The sequence below is a fragment of the Chironomus tepperi genome, unplaced genomic scaffold (genome assembly GCF_022539635.2).
Source record: "Chironomus tepperi strain 1889 unplaced genomic scaffold, CSIRO-AGI_Ctep_v1 contig_430, whole genome shotgun sequence".
Taxonomy (NCBI): Eukaryota; Metazoa; Arthropoda; class Insecta; order Diptera; family Chironomidae; genus Chironomus; species Chironomus tepperi.
In genome coordinates, this window is record NW_027226552.1 from 423998 (window position 1) to 445609 (window position 21612).

The 21612-nt window shown below is 33.3% G+C and overlaps 1 protein-coding gene across 1 annotated transcript in view; it reads left to right on the forward strand.

The window, feature by feature from the left end:
• Window positions 1-21355, forward strand: part of heca (hdc homolog, cell cycle regulator) — an 86072-nt gene extending 64717 nt beyond the window's left edge. The window contains exons 4-7 of the mRNA XM_070649684.1: window positions 16730-16918; window positions 18776-18864; window positions 19008-19107; window positions 21182-21355. Of these exons, the coding sequence (XP_070505785.1) occupies window positions 16730-16918; window positions 18776-18864; window positions 19008-19107; window positions 21182-21355 (552 nt within the window). The remainder of the gene's footprint in view (window positions 1-16729; window positions 16919-18775; window positions 18865-19007; window positions 19108-21181) is intronic.
• Window positions 21356-21612: the final 257 nt, after the last annotated feature.

Here is a 21612-nt window from a genome sequence, read left to right on the forward strand (position 1 = left end):
ATCGAATGTTCATTAATATTGATTGCTGATGTAATGAACACACAGAATGAGAAATTTACTGTTGACATTAAATTAAAAAAGAATGTTTCTGTGAAATGTAAAATTTATGCGATCAAAACCAGAAATTGTTAATTTTTATGTAATTAAATGTGGGGGTTGGTTGTGGTCTTTTCTCATTGTATGGCACTGTATGGCTCACTGCGGAAAATGTAGTTTTAGGCATCAAATGTGTCGAAAACAGCATTTTGCGAGCTGCACAATGGATTTGCCATTTTGCCTTGTTAACGGCCGTGATGACCAATATTTACTCATTTTTAAGGGAAGAAGTGCGATTTACTGTATCATGTCACTCAAAAATTCGAGCCTAGACCTACCAAACTCTAGCATGCTGTCGGATTTAAATCCAATTGAGCATTAGGTCTTCCAACCGTGACTGTGTCGACTATGGATTTAAATACAACACCATAACAGAGTCAGGCGACCTAGGAGCTGAAATTTGGATTGTATAACCAATTTGAGCTATCCAGGGTGTCCTACCGACTATATTGCATCATTCAAGCTTGTAACTCTTTAAGCTGACATAAGCTTGAACCAATTGCCGTGCATAATATTCTAAGTTAGCTCTTCCTTTTGAAACCTCCTGTCAATTCAGAATACTTTAGTGACTACTCAATTACGTATGAGATTCTACATTGAATGACTGTTGAAATCAGCTCAATTCGATATTCATAAATCCATAAAACATATTCTCGTAATAAAATTCATAAGAATAGTGACAAAACAAGCAACATCAGCGACGACAGCAAAAAAAAAGAATTCCTTTTCATTTCACGATGAATAAAAGATTTTTTTGACTTTTAAATTTTTTTGTTTCTTCATTTTCTTTCCATTCCGGTGCCACTTGATGAGACACATATGTGAATTTATTTTTTTATTCATCGCACTTTTCACTGCCATTTATTTCATCTTTTATATTGTGCTGATGAGCTTCTTGTTTCTGCACACTGCAATGTCATATTTAAATTTACTCATTTCTTTCCTCTCTCATGTCGCGCTTTATTTTATTTTACAGACGTCTAGAAATTCACATATTTCATTTTTTTCTGTATGTATAATTTGCTAATAATAATAATTGTTGTATAATTTAATAACTTTATATTTTGTTGATAAGAGTCAGTGTTTGGGAAAGGAAAGGAACTCTCTAAAAAGTCACCATAAAGTGTCATAACTACTTGAATCTTCTGTATGTTTTTTAACAACCCGCGTGAGAATTTCTTTCAAGCTGTTTTAGAATCCATAAAAAGAAGAAAAACTAACATTTTATTAATAAAGTAATAAATGGATTGAGCTCATGAATCATGAAAAATTTATAGGATGAGATTGAATGAGGATGAGAGGTGCCTTGAGATGGATTTGAGTTGAATTTGAGATTCTAGTTGAATCATTAGATTGAATGGATTATTCAGGATATAGATCCAATTTTCATTTGTAGTCATTTATCTGATACATGGACATATTGTCAGTACAGTCTTGCCTAGCTATGTCTTAACTAATTTTCAATATTCCGATGATTAATCACACTTATAAGCTTACAATCCTTAATTTGCAAAATTGTTGACATGCAGGCATATCTTATACAATCAGACAAATCTTAAACATCATAAATTCAGTACAAAATCCCCACAAAGGACTCAAAAGGAGTGCATAACAGCCACACATGAATAGAGAAAAATAAATAATAAAACATATGTATGTAACCCAGAAACAGAGCATTGAATTGATTCCATAAAAGAGTTGTGAACTTTAAATGTTGAATGAAAGAAATGAAAAGTAGATGGGAAATAAGTTGCAGTTTTGAAATGAGTAGATGAATATGGAAATGGAAAGAAAATATTTTTACTAGTCCAAGAAGAGGAATGAGGATGAAATGAGGTTTTTGCAGTTGATAAGGAGGGATTTGAGGAGTTTTGCAGCATTGGATTGTCTTAGGTTCATAGCTTAGGCTATATGCTGTTCATCAACTTCTTAAATACCCCTCATGTCCTCTATTAATTCAACAATTCACCTCAAAAACCACAATTTAAATAAAATTTGATCTAAAATTAAATATGCTCATAAAAACTACTCAACCATCTCCAAGTGGACGCTCATTTAGTCCAGCATGTACTTTGTATGCTAAAGCAATCATTAATACACAGTCCTCATCTTGAAAAATCGAACAAATCTTTCTGCATCAATCATAAAACCTCATATTATGACTTAAACTTATTTATTATCCATCACATAATCCTTTATATTCACCATCAAATAAGTAAAACTGCAAACAGCACAAAAGAAACTTCACAAATAAAATCAGTAAAAATTCATCTCCATCCACCATTCAACTGATGATTTTTCATTTACATTATGTTTAAAAAAATTAAATTTTGTTTATGTGCATAATCAATAGTCATCAACAAAAGAGAGCAGCAGCAATTGTAATCATAAAAAATTCACATACAATACTCGAAACCTGAAATGTGTCTGCTGATAATTTTGTTTTTTTTTCTTTCATTTCTGTTAGCTTGACAAGCTCATGTGTCAGAATCCATAAAAATCATCGTTTATGTGAAATATGTGAATTGTGATATCGCTGCACACCTGATATATGCGATTGTGTGTATATACATACATGAATGCAATTCATAACAGAATGACATTGTTGATAATAGAAAAAGAATGTGAATAATTTATAAAAAAATATTGAGCATTGTTGTCGCGATTGGTGATGAATGTTGAATGATGGCGGGAAGTTAGGTTGAATAGGGGGTATTGAGGAGGGTTTTGGGGGGTTCGATGACAAAATTCTAAATTTTGAGAGATATTGTCAATTTATGATTGAATTTAGTTATTTTAGTGTCAATTGTAATCATCAATAGTATTGGCTAAATGGCATTTAAAGCTACCTTACTAACTACTGTACCCTATCCGACACCTTACTATACCCTATCCTATCCTGACACCTTAGCAAAAATTCTTCTGATGTTCATGACAAAACATCTTGACTGACTCAAATTTCAATTTTTCTTCGTGTCTTCTTCTCAGCTTTCATTTATTCATGTGTACAGTTGTTTGCACATTGCGAAAAAAAAAATATTGTACATGAAAAATAAGTGTCAAAAATAGAAGAAAAATTTCAGCGTTTTTTTTTTTTCGGTGTAAATAAAAAATTTCCTGTCGAGTTCGTTCAACTTTCATTGCAGTGCTAGTGTTTTTTTACGTTCACATGACAGATTTCGTGAAAAGCACGCGAAAATAGTTTTTTTGAGGAATGTGCAGGTTTTATGAATTGATGGGGATGGGGAGGGGGTCAGAATGTCAATAATCCTTTAAAATTGTTGAATTTTAATTGAAAAAATCAAAAAAAAATTCCCAAAATACCTTAAAAATGCGCCATCAACCCTCCTCAATCTCAATTTCTCATTTGTAAATTTTCATTGCATTTTTTTTCCTGCACAAAAACTGCATAAAAATTTTCTTTCCAATTCTTCTTTACGTTCACAATCCGAACGGATGTTTGTGAGATGTTAAAGCATGCAATTTGCAGTTTGTTGTGACATTTTTGACAATTTTTGTAAAATTAATTTATTTCTTTTACTTTCACGATCATGCGAAGTTCTTCTTGTTATTGGCTTGCATGAGGTCTTGGCTATGACTGTAGCTTTGTGTGAGCCAAAAGAGTTTATGTGGGAAAATAATGTGGAAATGGAAAGGAACTTTTGAAGAATGTTGAAAAAATTTTAAAATTTCGCATTTTTGCATAGAAATTTCCCAACCTCTTACCCTCAAATCCCATCCATTCCCCAAAACCAAAAGCACAATCAACCAGAAATTCCCCAAATGATCACAAAACCTAACCAAATGCACAATCCGAAACAAAAGCTTCAGTAATTACCCAAAACACAATTAAATCAATTGAAAACAATAAATTTAATTTGAAAATTGTGCATAATTTCCCTCAAAAAAATTATATGAATATTCAAAATGGAAATTAATTTTCCCAAAAAATGTTCACCCAAAATTGAATTAAAAATTTTTCAAATTGTTCATCTCAAAAATGGCTGAAAATAATCAAATTTATATCTATTCTATTAGATATGCTTGTATGCACATATATGACTTTATTCTAGGAATATAAGGATGTGGAATGAATGCATTTGTATTTGTATCCATGCTAATCAATTTATGACAGTATAAAGGACATGAATGGATGCATATATGCCATATGAAGCATAAAATCATAACTTGAATCGATCAATTTACAAAAAATCTGACATAAATCAATTAAAAATCCATTCAAAGTCATGATTATTACTCTATTCAGCCTATCCTTCATGTTGTTTAATTTACACAACATAAAGCATCAGCCATATTTAAAAATATATTCCACATGGACGTCAGATCTACATACCCTAAAATAACAACAACAATAAACACTTATTCCTATAAATGAATGAGTATTCATTCACATTGTAGGCAATTCATGAGGGAAATGATGCTGCTACGGCCATGAATTTTCATTTCATACGTAAATTTCATTCCTCCTCACATGTACATGTGCCTTCAATAATCTCATACACACACATATATACTCATATATCCTCATAATGCAATTCCATGCTCAATTTCATATCAATATTTAATGTACTGGGAAATGGAAAAGAAGCTTTTATGACAATGAAAGTTTCTTTTGCGGATGCCCCGACGGAAAATTTTGAATATTTTAAGGGATTCTGATTTTGTTGCTGATTCTTGTGAGAATTTACTTCCTTTAAAGTTTCTCTTTGTTTGATGTTGAAGTGAGTTTGGGTTTGGAGTTGTCGAAGGATGTGTAGGTGCAGTTGTTGGGGTCTGAATATAGGTTCTGTCGCCTAGGAGGTACACAAGAGACTATAAACCTAGAAAGCTTCTAAAGCAAGCCTAATCCTTCAAAACCTTCTGTCAGTTTAGGATATTAGGAACTGTTTGCTCAGTCTCTAATGAATATTATATCTGGTACGACACTAATAAGCAGATTATAGTCAATAGAATGACTATTCTAGCTGAATATGCAGATTAACAGAATTAATGACTTTCCAGCTGAATTCATAGATTTAACTACCTAAAAATCATCAAAAAACTCTTAACATCCACAATAGTCCTAAAATTCCAATTAAAATTCACATCCAGTCTTCACAATCCTCATCAAAAAAATCTCCAAAAGCTTTTCAATTTCGCACATCAAAAAAAAAATCCTTTTTCCTCATGCAAGAACAAGAAAACATCTCTCATTTCGTGCAATCCCGGTAGCGCTGCATTAAATGCGGAATCGATAAAAAGCCATTGACTCTTTTCTTTATGTTCTCAAGGAAAAAGCAGTACTTCCGTCGGTATTTTCATCGTTCTACGAGTACTACTTGTGTATGTACGGATACGAGAAGCCGAATGAAAAGCGAGAGAGTGAAAGTGATGGGGATGCTCGAGTACGCAACTCCACTTTCCCCACTTTTTGCCTCGTCGTTGCTGTTTCCCTCTCGTCCAAAAAACATTGAAACTTTCTAATGTGAATGTATAAATGTTGGAGACAATCTGTGTCTGTATTTGTACAGGAACTTATGCACATAAATATATTTTTTTTTGTATGTTGGGGAATGAGTCAGACAGTCGCCCAATTCCACCCGCCTCAGAATTGTGTGTATATTTTTAGAGTAGGCCTTCAACATGCCAACAATTTTTTTTTTTTGTCTTCCTGTTTTATATGCCTCTCAATTTTACTCTCTCTATCTCTCTCTCACTCTCGCATACACAAGGATGTAATAATTTTCTACACCCTTGGCATAGGCCTCGACACTGAAACTACTTAACATATACTCAGGCTGTATGTTTGGAGGTTGATGTCGTTTCTCTTCTTCTTTTCTCGTTACGTCGTTCTCATCTCGTCCCGATCGATAATTTTTTTTTTGCTCCTTTCCTTTCTGCTGTTTTTTCATTGCCGCGTTAGCTTAAAGAGGAAGTTGTGAGAACTTTTTGTTATCATTACTGTCATTTAATGAGAAGATTTTGCTGCATTTTTAATTTGAATTTTTGCTCGTTCGATGAATGGCGGAAATTAATTCACAGGAAATTAAATTTTTGTTGCTTCTTTTTAGCTTTTTATAAGGTTGCAAGGATGGATGATGGGGAAAATGTTATTCTTTTTGGGTTAAGATGGAAGTTGAATGTGGAATTGAAATGAGATGAGTTTTCTGTCATAATTTTGCATTTAGTTTGCATATTTAGGAAGATTTATGGTGAGGATTCCAGATGTCTTGACTTTGATGAGTTCTGGGAATGGAGACAGGATTAAAAGTTGACATTTCTAGGATGTTTTGGGCTCAATTTCGTTTGTAGAGTCATTAATTAGTTCTGGAAATGCAAAATAGTGTAAAAATTAATTAACTTGATGATTTCGTGCTTATCTTGTAAATATAAGGATAACAAGCTCTCAAGAACATCTTCTAGGCTTGTTAGGACGTAGATAGTTCATGCAGTTGCCATAACATAGTGTCATTTGGTATCATAACGATTTAAACTGACCTTAATGACATCTTGATCCGCAAATACACCTAATATTGAAAACCAAGTCATAATATCATCATTAACAGTTACCCGACCTTCAAATCTCAGCCTATTCTAAACAATCACCAATCTAGCCTCAATTCATTGACCCCAAAATCCAAAAATAGCATCACTAGAACAATAAGCATCAACAAATTCCTACAAAAATTTGGGTTCCAAAAACGAATAAGCCAAAAAGTGAGAATTTCTTCGCCTTCCTAGAAATCTACGTCAATATTCTAACATCCCACATACGCTTCAATAAAACTAGCAGAAACCAAGAAATGAGAAGCAAAAAACATCAGAAATGAATAAAAAAAATATACAGCAAATGCCACGAAAAAATAAAATATTTTTTAAGATGAAGAAAAAAAATCCGTAATGAAAATCATTTTGAGGGTTTAAATGAACCTTCAGCTGGTTCACCACAATGAGCACAGAGAAATTTCTTCTTTCATTCTTTTCCGCTTTTTTATTTCAGCATGTGCTTGTTGTTGTCATTTCTCCTTTTTTTGGCTACAAATTCTGTAAAGTCTTGTTCTTTCCTCATTTTCATTACTGATTTTTGTGTTTTAAGAAAAGCGGAATTAAAGAGCAGATTTGGTGGTTATTTGAAAAGAAAAAAAGGTTCAGAATTAAATGTGGAAGAAGATTTTCGAAAAAAAAGGAAGTAAAGAATGAATGAGGAAAAAATTTAATTAAAGGAAATGAATCTGAGATTAAATTGACAGAGATGTGGTTTTGGTTGTGTTGATTGTGAGATTCCCAAATGTTTTTTAATCCAGTCGATAGACTTTCCCGAGTAGCACAAATGGAGAAAGCTCAGTCACACTCTAGACCTCTTGTATTGATATCAAAGGTAGAATGCTTGAGTTTGACTGTCACATGAACGTCAAAAATAGGCTTCTTCCATTTATTCCTAATAAAAGAGGTCTTTTGGTCCATGCCAGAGCATCCTCAAGTTGCATCGCTCGGGTTTGGTTGAAATCATTCGACAGTTTAGATTACAATCGTCAATAGACTCAAAAATCATAGACAATAGCCAGAATAATAATGAAAAGCAAACATAATCGTCTACCAAATTCAGCAAAAAAATCCATAAAAATCCCATGAAATTTCCTCAATAATTGTACAATAAACAATAACTGCAACCGGTCGATATGGCATATGAGTCATGAAATTGCATTGTCTATACGCGTGGATAACAAAAAAAAAAGTAAAAATAAAATTGGTAGAGGAAGCACGGGATAGGAAATAATTATGACATTCGATGATATCTACAATAAATCAATTAAGTTTCCTGTGTACGCTTGTCAAAAATATCATAGAGAATCAAACCGGAAAACGGATTATTTTCTTAACGTCAATCATGTTTCAATTGTTGTCATGTCTTGTGGTTGCTGTATGTCCCTTTCAATGAAGCTAATCGAACCAAATGACTTTGCCTTTGTCATCTTCATCTCCTCTATTTTTTGTTGCTGCTAAAAAAAAAGTCTCATGTTGTCCGGATTTTTTGATGCGCACGAGAGAACATCAAGAATTGGCATAGAAAAAAATCATCTCAAGTGGAATGTCACGCACAAGCGTTTTTTGCACATTTGACCGATAATCAATTCCGTTCAATTCACAATCTAATAATCATATCACTTAATTAAATCTAATGTATAAATTTCCATGTGATGTAAATGCCCTCGCTTGTCAATAATTCAGATAAAGAAGTTCCCTATTGGAATTGGAATTGGAATTGAATATCATATGTGATATAAATCACCCTCATCAATAACATTTATTTTTTTGTACACATTCATCTGTGAACGGTTCTGATGTGAATTTTTTTGGCAATGAGAAATAATAATCCGAATGGGGTAGGAAGAATTGTTGTTGTTGTATACTTAATCTGTACTTTTAGTTGATTAAAATTTGTCTGGGATGATGAAATGTGAGATGGTTTGATTGATGCAACAAAGGATGATTTTTTGGTGCTGGAAATGCTGTAAAAATTCAGGATTCCTAAAAAATTGAGATTCTTGGAAGTCATAATCAATTCCATGGATATCTGTGCGTCAGATCCCTAAAATTCACTTAATTCTACTCCATTCTCTCAAATCCAGTTCATTAACATCCACAAACATCTCATTACCCATCATCAACATCCACTCAGTCTCTCATCTTCCTACCAAACTAATGCAAACCGCGACGATAATTAATTTAGAATGATCCATTAAGATTGATCGTTTAATAGCAAGTAGAAAATAAGAAAACATATCGTACATGAACCGAGCACAAAATTACATTCATTTTAATGCACCGTCTGTGCCTCACCTTATAGAATCAACTCACATAATGTTGAAGCGGATGTGTGTATACATTGGAGAGAATCGCACATATGTTCGGGTAGATAGATGGATTAATGTGTGTAGATTCAATGCATTTAAGGTTGATGAATGGATTATTGTTGGAGGTGATTAGAAGAGGAAGAAGGCTGGCAGATGAGGGTAGATTATGGTGGATTTGGGTTTAAAATTGAAGATTTTAAAATTTTAACTTGAAAGTTCAGACTCGTAGACACAAAAAAGTCTGCAATTTATAAATTTTCATGTCTTTAACCCCAGACACAGCCATATTAACCTCCAAAAAAAATCAATTAACCTCACCGACCATTCGCAGACTTCATTAAAAATCCAAATCACACAATTTCCTCACCGCTGATATTGATAATCAATTTGTGTCGTTTTTTGCTTCTTTCTCAACCTTGTTAATGAAAATATAAATCGTTGACTTTAGAACCGTTAAAAAAAATTACACGCACCCATTAACAGGTGAAACATAAACAGCACAAAGTGTATAAAAATGTTTCTGTGAGTCTCAAACCCACGTGTAATTGGGAGTGACTATAACTCATCATATTTCTATATGTTTTGTGCAAACAATGTCGTCTGGCTGTTTAGGAGTGTCGGAGCAAATAATTTTCTTTTTTTGCATTGCATCAATCACGAAGAAATTGAGAGAATTTTTTGCACAAAAATAATTTTAATTAAAAATTTGTCACGGCAAGGTAGGGGGACGGAGAAATTAATGGGAAAGGTATTAAATGAGATTAAAAGGACAACTTGTAAGTTATGATTGTTATTCATGGGATTTGGGGTGACTAGGGTGTATTTTGAGAGAGTTTATTGTGGGATATTGGACGAGATCTTGTTGAGGATTCATAAATTCACAATTGTGGAAGCTATGAACCTGAAATTTCAAAACTTGACTAATTTTGCCTCAAAATGTTCAAACTCAGGGTCATTTAAAGATCTAAGGGGTACCAGCAATAACGAGCAACTCCTCAAATGCCCTTCTTTAAGATCATTCTCTCAATAGCCTCAGCAACACCACTTCAACCCAATTTCCACTCATTACCCCACCCACTCATCCCATCTACACTTTCATTCAGAAGTATCCAATTAAATAGCAAATAAATAAACTAAGAGTCATAAATTCCATAATGTCACTTTCCATTACACCTAATTAAAGTTCTCTCGTTTCGACTTCGACTCTAAATGTGCTTGCTGTACATTCTGATCGCCGTACATGCGAAGGGAATGAAAATCTTTTTTAATAATAATAACAGCATACAAAAAATGTCCGGTAATTGATATCATAAATATTTGAAATGTTCTCGGGTAGAGAGGAGATGACATGAAAGATATTTAATAACATCCTGTGATAGTTTCATCTATTTTTATGTATGTTCATGCCACACATATTCTTTTTCCTTTTTTTGTCCGACCATAATAATTATTTTATGTTCTTCCCCACACCCACTCTAACTTGTTATATTAAAATGCCAAGAAAATGTGCAGGAATATTTTCCTCAATAATAAAAATATGAAATTTAGTTTTTTGGCTCTGAATCGATGGAATCTCGTCACATTCTATTGAATGATATGTGGCACATGTAGAATGAATTTAATTAAAATTGAGAGAATCATATTGCAGATGGATATTTTGCTGCTTATTCTATGTTTGGCTAGGCATGTGAGAGTAAATGGATGTCTATAAATTGTAAGGTAGAATCAAGGTAGAATGAAAACAATGAAAGTGTCTTGATAGCTCGTTTGGCAAAGTGGGAGTCAAGAAAGTAGATTCGCCGGTATTTTGATGCTTTGGTTTTTTAAGAGAAGCAGTTAAATGACTCGAATTTAGAGTAAGGCAACATTAGATGTAACAATGGGTCATGAATGGTGTAGACAGGAATATGCATGATTCTAGAGCTTTAGATTAATTATGAACGGCTTTAGATGACTAATTCTTATACATCAACTCCCTCCCTTACACCTCACCTTCCTGAATATGCCCTGGAGCGATAGCTTGCATGAATTCTGGTATATAGTAGATTTGAGGCTCGTCCAGGAATTATGCTTCAAAATCTTAAACTTCCAGGTATTTTTCAAACATTTCTCAATTCTATATAACTCAAAATTAGTAGACAGACCCTCTCAATCTCATCAACCCCTTCTTCATATAATACATTCTATTTACCAATCTTCTGTCTTCTCATTACACAGTATAGGAAGAAAATCATCAACAAGAAGAAGTCATTCATAAATAAAGCAAAGTAAAAGAACCAAAAAACATTCACATTTTTCTATATTCTTTGTTGCTAATCTATTGTGATATTTGCCATCATGAAAATCTCTTTTCTTTCCTCTCATTAAATAATGAGAAAAATGTTGCATGTCTATGAGACAAAAGGGAAAAGTAAATTGTGTTTATTGATGCTGGTATTGTGTTCTTGGGGAATATTAAAGCTAGAGAAAATCTTAAAGAGTTTGAATGAAGCATCAAAAATGCAAATCAGCAAAAAGATTGCAAAAATAAACACAAACAAAGAAACTTCCCCGAAAAAAAAAAAAAAAAAAAAAAACAGCAAGCACAACAATCAAAGTTGAAATAAAAACAAAAATTCAATTCGCTTTAAAATCAAAAAAGCACAAAAAATCAGCAAAGAACTTTTCAATTTCTTGTCTCTAAATAATGCAAAATACATGCACTGAATTGGATGGGGGAAGAAACTTTATATTTCATTTGAACAGAGAGACTACACCCCATCAGCCACCATCAATATTTAATTTACATTTTACAATAAAGTGCTTCGCTGTTTGCTTTTACGCTTAAAAGCGTCACAAAGTATTGAAAAATGTTGGAGAAAAATAAAATAAAATTGAAAAGTGCAACGAAACCAAATTCAATTTTGATAAAAAATATAAGAACAATAAGTGAGTGGAAGTGGGGGAGATCCTTGAGGGAAATTTTTTGTGGTGCTTTTGGGAAATGTCTGTTAGGGTGTATAAGGTAAGAGTTAGGAGTCCAGAGGGGTTTGGGGATGCGTTGGTGTATTTTACGTTGTTTAGAATAGCCTGGAAGCAATACCAAGTATTAAATGGTGACTCAGGGAGCTGCAAAGCATCAAAGTTACTCAAGAGGTGTCTAAGAGTATCAACAAGACCCTAGACGCCTCAAGGAGTAATAATTAGTATTTTAAAGTGCTAAAATGTGTCAAAATGAGTCTGACATCCTTGGTATTGTCTCATTGATGACTAGATACTGTTGGTACATCCACATATTCCAATAAATCTGACAAAATCTCTTCAACCCACCAGACTACCTTATTTTAATCTCAAAATTCAATTCAGCATCACCACAATCTTAACTGACATCCAAATCTCACCAGCACCACCAACAATCACAGATTCAGATTCAGTAGAAAGTTCAAAATCAAATATAATTATAATTCAGTGTCAATTTAATAACAGTAATACCAGCGACTACAAAGAAAAAAACGAAATTGCATCATAAAAGCATCCTCAACTATCAGTAAACCATAAAACTTAATGTTATTACTCTTTCATTACGATTTTGTATGCGAGCGAATTGAAATGAAATGAAATGATTTCTGGGTGGAAAAAGTCCTTGGAATGAGGAAAGAAAAATTCAATTGTAGAAGCTAAAAGAAGCTTAAAAAGCCATCTCCGTACTTACCGACTCTAAGATGTGCGGGGATTATTTTTCGATTTTCACAGAGCTACGCTGTTGTTGCTGCAAAGAGAAAATCTGTTTCACATTTATAAAGGAGATTGCACATTGTGTGCAATTGTTGCCATTGGGAAATTATAGTATTTAGAGGGTGGTGTGGGATGCTGACTGGGTGAGTTCCGTGAGTAAATGCGATTCCTGGTTGTTGCTACTCGATATCATGATTGTACAGCAAAATAATGAGGAATTTTAATAGACGAATATTTTCGTACTTAAGAATAAAATCCCAGACACCTCAAATTACCTCAATCCTACTTGAATCTTCAACACTAACTGCAAAAACACCATTCAGAAGAGAAGAAAAAAAATTAATAACAGAAACATTTTTCCCTCCACGAAAAAAAAATCAGAAATCTTACAAAATCGCATTAAAAGCTTCTTCTTTCCCTTCGTCATAAAAGCTGAAAGAAGGAAAGGAAATTAGCAGAATAAAGCTGTTCTGTATAGCTTTTTAATTCCCATCCAACAAAACACCGTCCGATGATTTTCAGATCAATGACATTTAAAGACTACTCACAAAAAAAATACAAATCCTTATTAGTTGCACGTTAATGATCGTCCTGATAATAATATGCGGTAGACGGGGAAGTGGACGATGACTTGAATTAATTTTCTCACAATAAAAAATGAAAATAATTTCGATTAAAATTCTACATTTAAACTTTTCTATGTGCTTGCAAGTGTCGTTCCTTCTTCATGTTTCACTGCCATAACCCATTCACCTTTTTCCTTCTTATGTCTCAACATTTAAGCTTGTACAATTATTATTATTGTTATTGCAGTCATTCTAATTGAATTATTTCACTGTTTATCGTTAAACATTCAACTATTAAGTTCTGTTTTGTTTTTGGAACAAAGGAAATGCTTTTGTGGATGTGAGAATGGAATGTTGAATGGATTTTGGGACGCTTTTTTGAGGCTGGATACTGATTGGTGTGGATGGTACCCTCAAGTGTCTAATAAATTTGAGTAGGATTCGAACTTCATCATTTCTTAAGACTCAGGAGTAGGATTAAGAGTTCTGGTCCATCATAGATTCGAAATAGGGATAAATGACATGTATAGCAAATGCCACCAACCTATTTCACTTGATTACTATGGCTTAGGCTCATTTACTTATTTTAAATCATTGAAGATCATAATAGTCAATAGTATGCTCATCTGATCACCTACTGAGTGAGCTACTCTACTCATTAACCTACTCAACCATCAAAATACCCAAATCGTCCTTCCCAATACCCCCCAAAAGAAGTATACACAAAAACATTATCGAAGAAGAAGTAAAATTTCTCACAGTCGCGTCACTTGTAACGCGAGACCTGTATATAAGTATTCACACCATAATATTCAGCATAAAAAGTAGTTAAAAATACTTTGAATGAGATTGGGAAATGGCATGAATAGAGTGCTAAAATTGTAATACATAAAAATTCCTTTTGTTGAGCTTTTTTAATTAAAAAATAAGAAAAAAAAATATTTTGTTGTATATACGAAGTGCTGAATTTAATAGCTGTGGATTTTTATGGCGAGCTTCTTCTCTGTTCTGAGAAAATAAAAAAAAGGCGAGAAAAATGTCATTTTACAATGAGAAAGGAATCCCTTTTCTGTTCCTTCTTCTTTCCTTAATTTTTTTACTATTTTTAAATGCTTTTTATTGCTCGTATTTACTTTGAAGAAAAATAAACATTTTTGATATGGGGAAATAAAAGGATAAAGCACAAGTCTAGGAATGTGAATGGATTATAAACCTATCAGATGACGTCTTAGATCAAGGATAAAAATGAGTTTAATGCACATTTAAAAGTTCATTGTGAGATCAGATATGGAATTTGTATTTTATGAAGTTCCTGGTGTGGAACAAAAAGATCTAAAGCTGCAATTCTCTTCACACTAAGATTCTCACCACATTGTAAGGAACTAAGAGAGATGAAGAAGATTAGGACACTAAAGCAGTAAATCTTTTTCATTTGAGAGATGTAAAAATGAGTAGGAGATTAAGGCAGAGAGAAGAAGTGTAAAGGAACTTTAATTAAACGCCACACTGATGATTTTCCACATTTTTCATGATTTCCTCTTTCTTTTTTGGTTAAAATTTGTGATGGTTGGGAAGAATCTAGTCATAACTTTACTCTAAAGTACTTTCTAAGTTTGCAATTTTAGGCCTCAAAATTGTACAAAGTGGATGGGCTGGGTAGAGCATCTTTATGACTCGGAATTCATAAAAGTGTCAGATCAGCACTTATTCTAAGTATAGCACTCCCAAAAAAGTATCTCAAAACCAACAGTAAATCTAGAATCCACCGAAAAATTATCGCAAGGCTTCTTAATAAATTACCACACGAAAGAAGAAAGTCTCATAAACTACAATCACACATATTCATTTCTCATGAGTCAAGGATCTCATTGGCCTTATTTTCGTTTTCATTTCTTATTTCACATGGAAGTAAAAATTTTCTCATGTTAGATGGATCCTTAGGATGATTTTGTGTGCATATGAATGAAAATTGGAGATTTTTTGAAATTTGTTACAAAAATTTCTCACCTCGAAAGTTTTATGGTTCATATATTTTCAATAGTTAACCAATAAACTAAGAATCAACTAATTTTATAATCTTTAGATCGGAGCAAATAAGATTTTGTACTGAATTTTGACCATCCTTGAAATTTCCAAAACTTAACCTCAAAATTTTAGTATTTTAGTCAAGATAAAATTCACTCATGAATCCTTAAAACCACTAATCAAGCCCTCCAAGCCTTAAAAAATCTCACACAAAATCCTCAAGGACAAAAAACTAAATCCTCAGCCATATGGAATAACTTCCTCCCATTAAGAACGTATGGAGAAGAAAATAAGGAAAAAAATTTCCAGACACATAAACTTGCCTCATAGAGCTCTCGTCGATGCTCACAATCCCACTTTATTTCTCTATTTCTGTTCGTTCAAAAAAACAAACTTTTCATTCTGTTCCTGAAGATTTTCTCCCTCGCCCCCTCTTAAATCGAAAGTTTTTCATTCAATTCTGTTGAAAAAAGTTTTTCACTTTTCTTCGTAAAGTAGAAAATCTCTGAAAATCTACAAAAAAAATTTTTCAATCTGCAACGAGCATAAAAGCTCAAAAATATGTTTTCGATTGTCATCAGCAAATGGATTTAATGTATCGTTTACTATTGATGGAAAAAATTGTGTATCTTGTGCTGTTTCTCGCAAAAAATGAAAAACTTTATGGACTTTTGTGTTATTCAGTTAACATTATTGGCATTGTTGTGTGTTGTGATTTTTGGATGAATGAAATTGAAGATTAGGGGTGGTGTATGGATAATATTTTGTAGATGGAATGGTTGTTTATGGATTTTAAGGTAGGATAATGTGCTCATATGCTTTGTAAATAGATGCAGATTATGTACATATGTGTGGACTCTTGATGCGAGAATATTCAAGTTGCTTATTATTGTTCCGAATTATTGAAGATGAGAACGTGCTTTAGAATGACAAGTGGATGACAATGCGAAGCTGCTTGCGAAGATTTGAAGCTGAATTTTGAATTGTCAATTGTCTGGAAAGTTTGAGGAAGACGATTGGAATTTTTTTGGGGGATTTTTAAAGTTTTTCAAACAATTTATTCAATTTTTGAAGTTTTTTGATAGGAATTTAAAAGAGATTTGAGGATCAATCAATTCCAACTTGAAGGTATTCCAATTCAACTCAGTTTCATTCAACTGCCACTATCATTACACTTTCTTATTCTCATCCTACAGTAAATACTCTCACTAAAGTTCAATCTTAATTAAATTACATAAAAGTATGATAATGAGGAAGTTCAACGAGAAAAAACTTCTTTGTTGACGAAGCTCATTATAAAAAATCTCCTCTTTTTACCAACCCGGAGAAGTACAAGAATGAACAAAAATAAAATTGGAAACAGAATATAAAAAAAAAAGTTTTGCGACTCGCTAAACAACAATGAAAATTACAAAGAACAAAAATAAAAGTTTCAATTTCAATAATCTCATTTTTTTGCTCTTTTTGTTACAGATTGAAGATGAAGGCAAGCATGGAAATGACGACACACGAATGTTTGTACTCTCATCCTTGGCAGCACACAAGAAGACTCACATGGCATGTATTTTGTGTAAGGAAATGATGATGGTATACGATCGATATCCTTTAATCGATGGAACATTCTTCCTAAGTCCGATTCAACACTCAAAGGATTGTATTGAGGTAAGTCTTATTATTAATTGAGAAAAACAAAAAAAAATATTTTGAGGTTATAAATTTTTTCTAACCTAAAACTGATAAAATCTTGCGTGCTCCGACTTTTACAACAACAATTGACAAGTTTCATCAAAATTGAGGATATCCATGAAGAAATATCGCATCTCAAAAACACGAGGTGGAAGATCCATGAAAAAACCACTATTTGACCTCAAAATTCGTCCATAATTTCCTTTTTGTTCTCAAAATATGAGATGTTTAAATGAGCCAAAAGAATCGCCATAAATTACATTGTACATCCATAGATTACGAGTTTTTATTAAATCCAACTTGATGCCAACAACAAAGACCCATATAACATGATATTATTTGTAGTCTGCGAAATCAATGACTAGACTAAAAAAGCATTTCATTTTCTCCGTCCCATTCTCTTGTTGCTTGTACGTATTTAAAGACCATAAGCGATTATTGAATGTACGAGCTATAAAAATTAGCTTCAAGAACATGAAAATGTCATAAGGACGATGACTTAGAGACAGTGGAAAGAGGGGTGCTGTGATTAATATTTAATTCATTTTTATTATTATAAGCTCGGAAATGTAGGTCACTGCGACATCGACAATAACATGAATAGATGTCGAGATATAAAAATTGGATTTCGTGTTTTTAAAACTTTGAACTTTTTTCACACGGAATTGCTTGACATTGTGGTGGGTTGATTGAATGGTTGTTTTGGATTATAAAGGGATTTTGGGTGGGTGTGCTTATCCTAATTTATGCTACAAAAGTTGTCAGGACAATTAAAACTAAGTTCAAGTCATATCCTGTCAAATTATAACCACCAGTCCACCAACCTCTAAAAACACCTTGTAGTCTGCCAGAGGGATTAAATGGATTAAGACTTACAACATACTTACATCAAGCTTGAAGAAATTAAAGTCATGTTGAGGTAGTACAAAGAAGAAAAATCAATAATCAATAAATGTATCGTGTCATACACCTACAAATTGTCACTAAATATCATTTTGCAATTTTTCTATAGTCGTTAACTTGTATCCTCAAGGGGAAAATTTTCTTATGAACGAAAAAAATTACAAGAAGAATGAATGAATTGAGTGTAGAGTCGTGAATAAGGAATGAAATGGAAAATTGAGCATGAAAGATGGTCGGATAGTCAGGGGAATCAGTTGAGGTTAAATAGAGTTCAGATGGGAATTTCGAGGTTATGTCTTCAAATTCAAAGCTAGACTAGATACAAGAATGGCCTGTATTGAACCCTTAATACATTAAGATTCCCGCCAAAAAACCACACAATCCCGACCATCACGAAAATCTCTTCTTGTGTCTACTTAACATCATACCAAACACCAGCTGATGCCCATAAATGCTGTGTATAAAATTATCATTATACCACCATTCCATTTACTGTAATAATCCAAATTGAGCATTTGTTGTTTCTGCTTTAGCAATTCCTTTCGTATTAATCACATTCGCCCCAGACACTTTTTTTTCCTCGTCGTATATGCATGTGGCTGACTCGTTAGTTGAACTCAGTTTTGTGCATTCTTTGTTTAGTTAAGCCACAAACATGATTATGTCCAAAAAAACGTAATAGTTCATTAATCAAATAAGACGAAGAATCTATCAAATGACTGTTGGGGTGGATGAGAGGGGTTGCCCAAAGGGTTTTAACGACAAATTAAATGAATTATAGCTCAAGTTCTTGTCTGTCGTTGATAAAAAGTCGGAAAGCTTTAATTTTTTTTTTTAGAATATTTTGCTAGCCAAAACTTGATACTTTATCAGATTATATGTCTCATTTCATTATCCTTTTCAAACTAAACTTTACTTTTTTTTTTCTAGACAAAATTCGAAGGACGAACCTGCTACTTGACATCCGTCTGCATTGAATGTCTCGATGGTACCATTCCAGAAAAGATTTTCCGTTGCCGGTAAGTATTTTATTGTCTCATTCATCCTCTTGATGCTCGTTAACTGATGCAATTTACATTTTTTCCTCTCTTTTCTCCTTTTTATAATCATCATATCTTGTTATATTCTCATCTTTAAATCACTTACAACATGTATCGTACAGATTCTGTGTTGAGAAGTGGGACGGATCGGCACTCGTTATGGGAACGATGTATTCATTTGACATCTTTGCAGCAATGCCCTGCTGTACGGAACGATTGAAGGTAAGAGAACAGATAAACAATCAGTATATAAATAATAGTTAGATTGTGACATCCAAGATTGGATTAGAAGTGGAACTAAATTGAATTGAGTGCATTATTGATGACTTTTTTGGGGATCTTATCAGATTTCTACTCAAATGACTGAGGGATTTGATGTATTGAGTCTGAACTCTTAAGGATTGCTCAATTATAGTCTAAAATGAAGTCAGACTTGCCTATTGCAGCTCTCCAAATTCCAATTGACTACCAAAGCTACCCCTGTATCACCAGATTCAACCCTTCCATATCCCAACACAATCTACACTCCATCCATCTCCACCCTAACTCAGTCTTATTCAATGTTCATCAAGCTCTTCTCTAAACTAACTCGACATCGCCCTTCCATGACTTACTGCTTGACGTTGAAATCTAGTTTAAAAATTGAGTTGCTTCGTTTAGATTTTTCACGTTTTTTTCCATCTTCTACAAGTTTCTTGTTATCATCACTTGACACCATTACTGACGTTGACTGTCTTGAATATAATCATTGAGTGATGTGCTCTAGAAAGCTTAGTTTATGTGAATTTTTAAGAGGTGTTCGAGTGATCTTTGAATGTGACTTTGGTGAATTGAGTTGGAGATGATTTTTAGTATGGAATTGGGATTTTTTAGTGGATGTGTTTTGAGTAAGCAGCTGACTAAAAGCCAGAACTCGACGTCGACTCGAATTTTGACATCCAAAATCGACCAGAATTGAATTCAGACCAACTTCATCTCAATTTCATCTAAATACCCAGACAACAATACCTCATAAAACTTTCTAGACTAAAAATCTCACTGAACTTTCCCGTAAACTTCTAACCATTCTGTTTCGAGGCCATTTGAATATTTTATTGACTAGAACATCAAAACTTTTGTGTACAATTTCACCTGTCATTCAAATTTCATTCAATACATTCATTTATAATAGCTATCATTTTCATATCACATGTTGCAGACTAGACTGTATTATTAAAATTGACAAAGGACAAATTAAATTGTTATGGCTGTTATTTAGGTCAGAGAACTTCAAAAAGTTGTATCCAAAAATGTCAATGATGTGGGAATGAACTTGATGTTTTAAGATTTAGGGACTGCAAGCCTTACAGAATAGTTTAGGACTGAATTATTACCTCGTCTCTATGTTTGCTGTCATCTAGAGTGTATTCAGGAGTAGGCAGGTTATGTGCCGACCCCCCTGCTCTGTGCAAGTCGGGATCTCCTCAAAATTCTCCCAAAAACTCAAAAAGAACCTCAAAAATCCTTTTAAAAATTCCCAAACAAGCCATGACGTACACAAGCAAATATCCAGCACCTAATACGACATTATGAGAGTACAAAATATGAATAATGCGTTCAACATCCAACCAAGCCAATTTATCTCATCTGTGATATCTCTCCGCGAGCAATTCAGACAATAATTCTTGCTTATTGCAAATTCTCTTTTTCTTTTGGTGCTTTTTTTTATCATGAATAATTTGCTCATAAAGACTGAAAAATGGAAAATTGTTTTTGAATATCAAAAGTTCACAGTTGTTAAGCTTCTGCACATGAATTTTTTATTTTTCGCATATATACACACAGTTGTGCGCTGTGTTCCTTCAAGTATCATTTCATGAGAAAATATGCGCGCGATAAGAAGTAAAGTACAGCACAAAAAAAGGAAAGAGGAAAAAGAATTGGCAATGAAACATAAAAAAAAGCTCCTAAAGCGGTCAATTGTTTCTTCACTCCTTCTCACTCAAATGTCTGCGTACATATCCGACGATAAGAGATGAATTCACAGATGGATAATAAAGTTGATGTCGGAATTGTTCAAATATTCATGTCGAAAGTACAATTGGGGAAATGGAAGTGAAATGTCTTATTTAATGGTCGGGCTGCGATCATAAAATGTACTTTACAGTCATAAATGAAGTAAAGCTTTTAATTTTTTGTTATATTGTGGATCACAGGGATATAAAATGCACTCAATTGCAATTTTATTAAGGTTTTTTTTTTTTTTGATGAGGGTTAAATTCCAACTTTTATTAATTCCTTTATTTTCATTTTACAGTGCAACAATTGCTTCAAACTCCTATTACATCCCCATCAACGATTAAACTTCTTCAGTGACTATACCCACTCCGTCTCATGCCCATACTGTCAATCACAAGATACACACTTTGTGAAGCCATTAAACTACTGCTACACCAACAAACCTCTCCAGCAATTCCAGCAGTGGCCATGACATGAGGCCACGTTGGACTCACCAAAGTCCTCGACATTGGCATCGCCGAAAATCGGAAGCAATGAATCCGGTTATATGTCGTTGACAAATGGTGAATCTAACGTGATGAGCAGCAGCAGCAAAGCTAGTTCGATTTGGGGTGATAAGTCATTGTGGAATCTATCAAATAGTCCAAATTCAACATCATCAATGCAGACAGCAAATAGTAGCATGTGCAGCAGTGATGGTAAAGATTCATTCTGGCATTCATCAACATC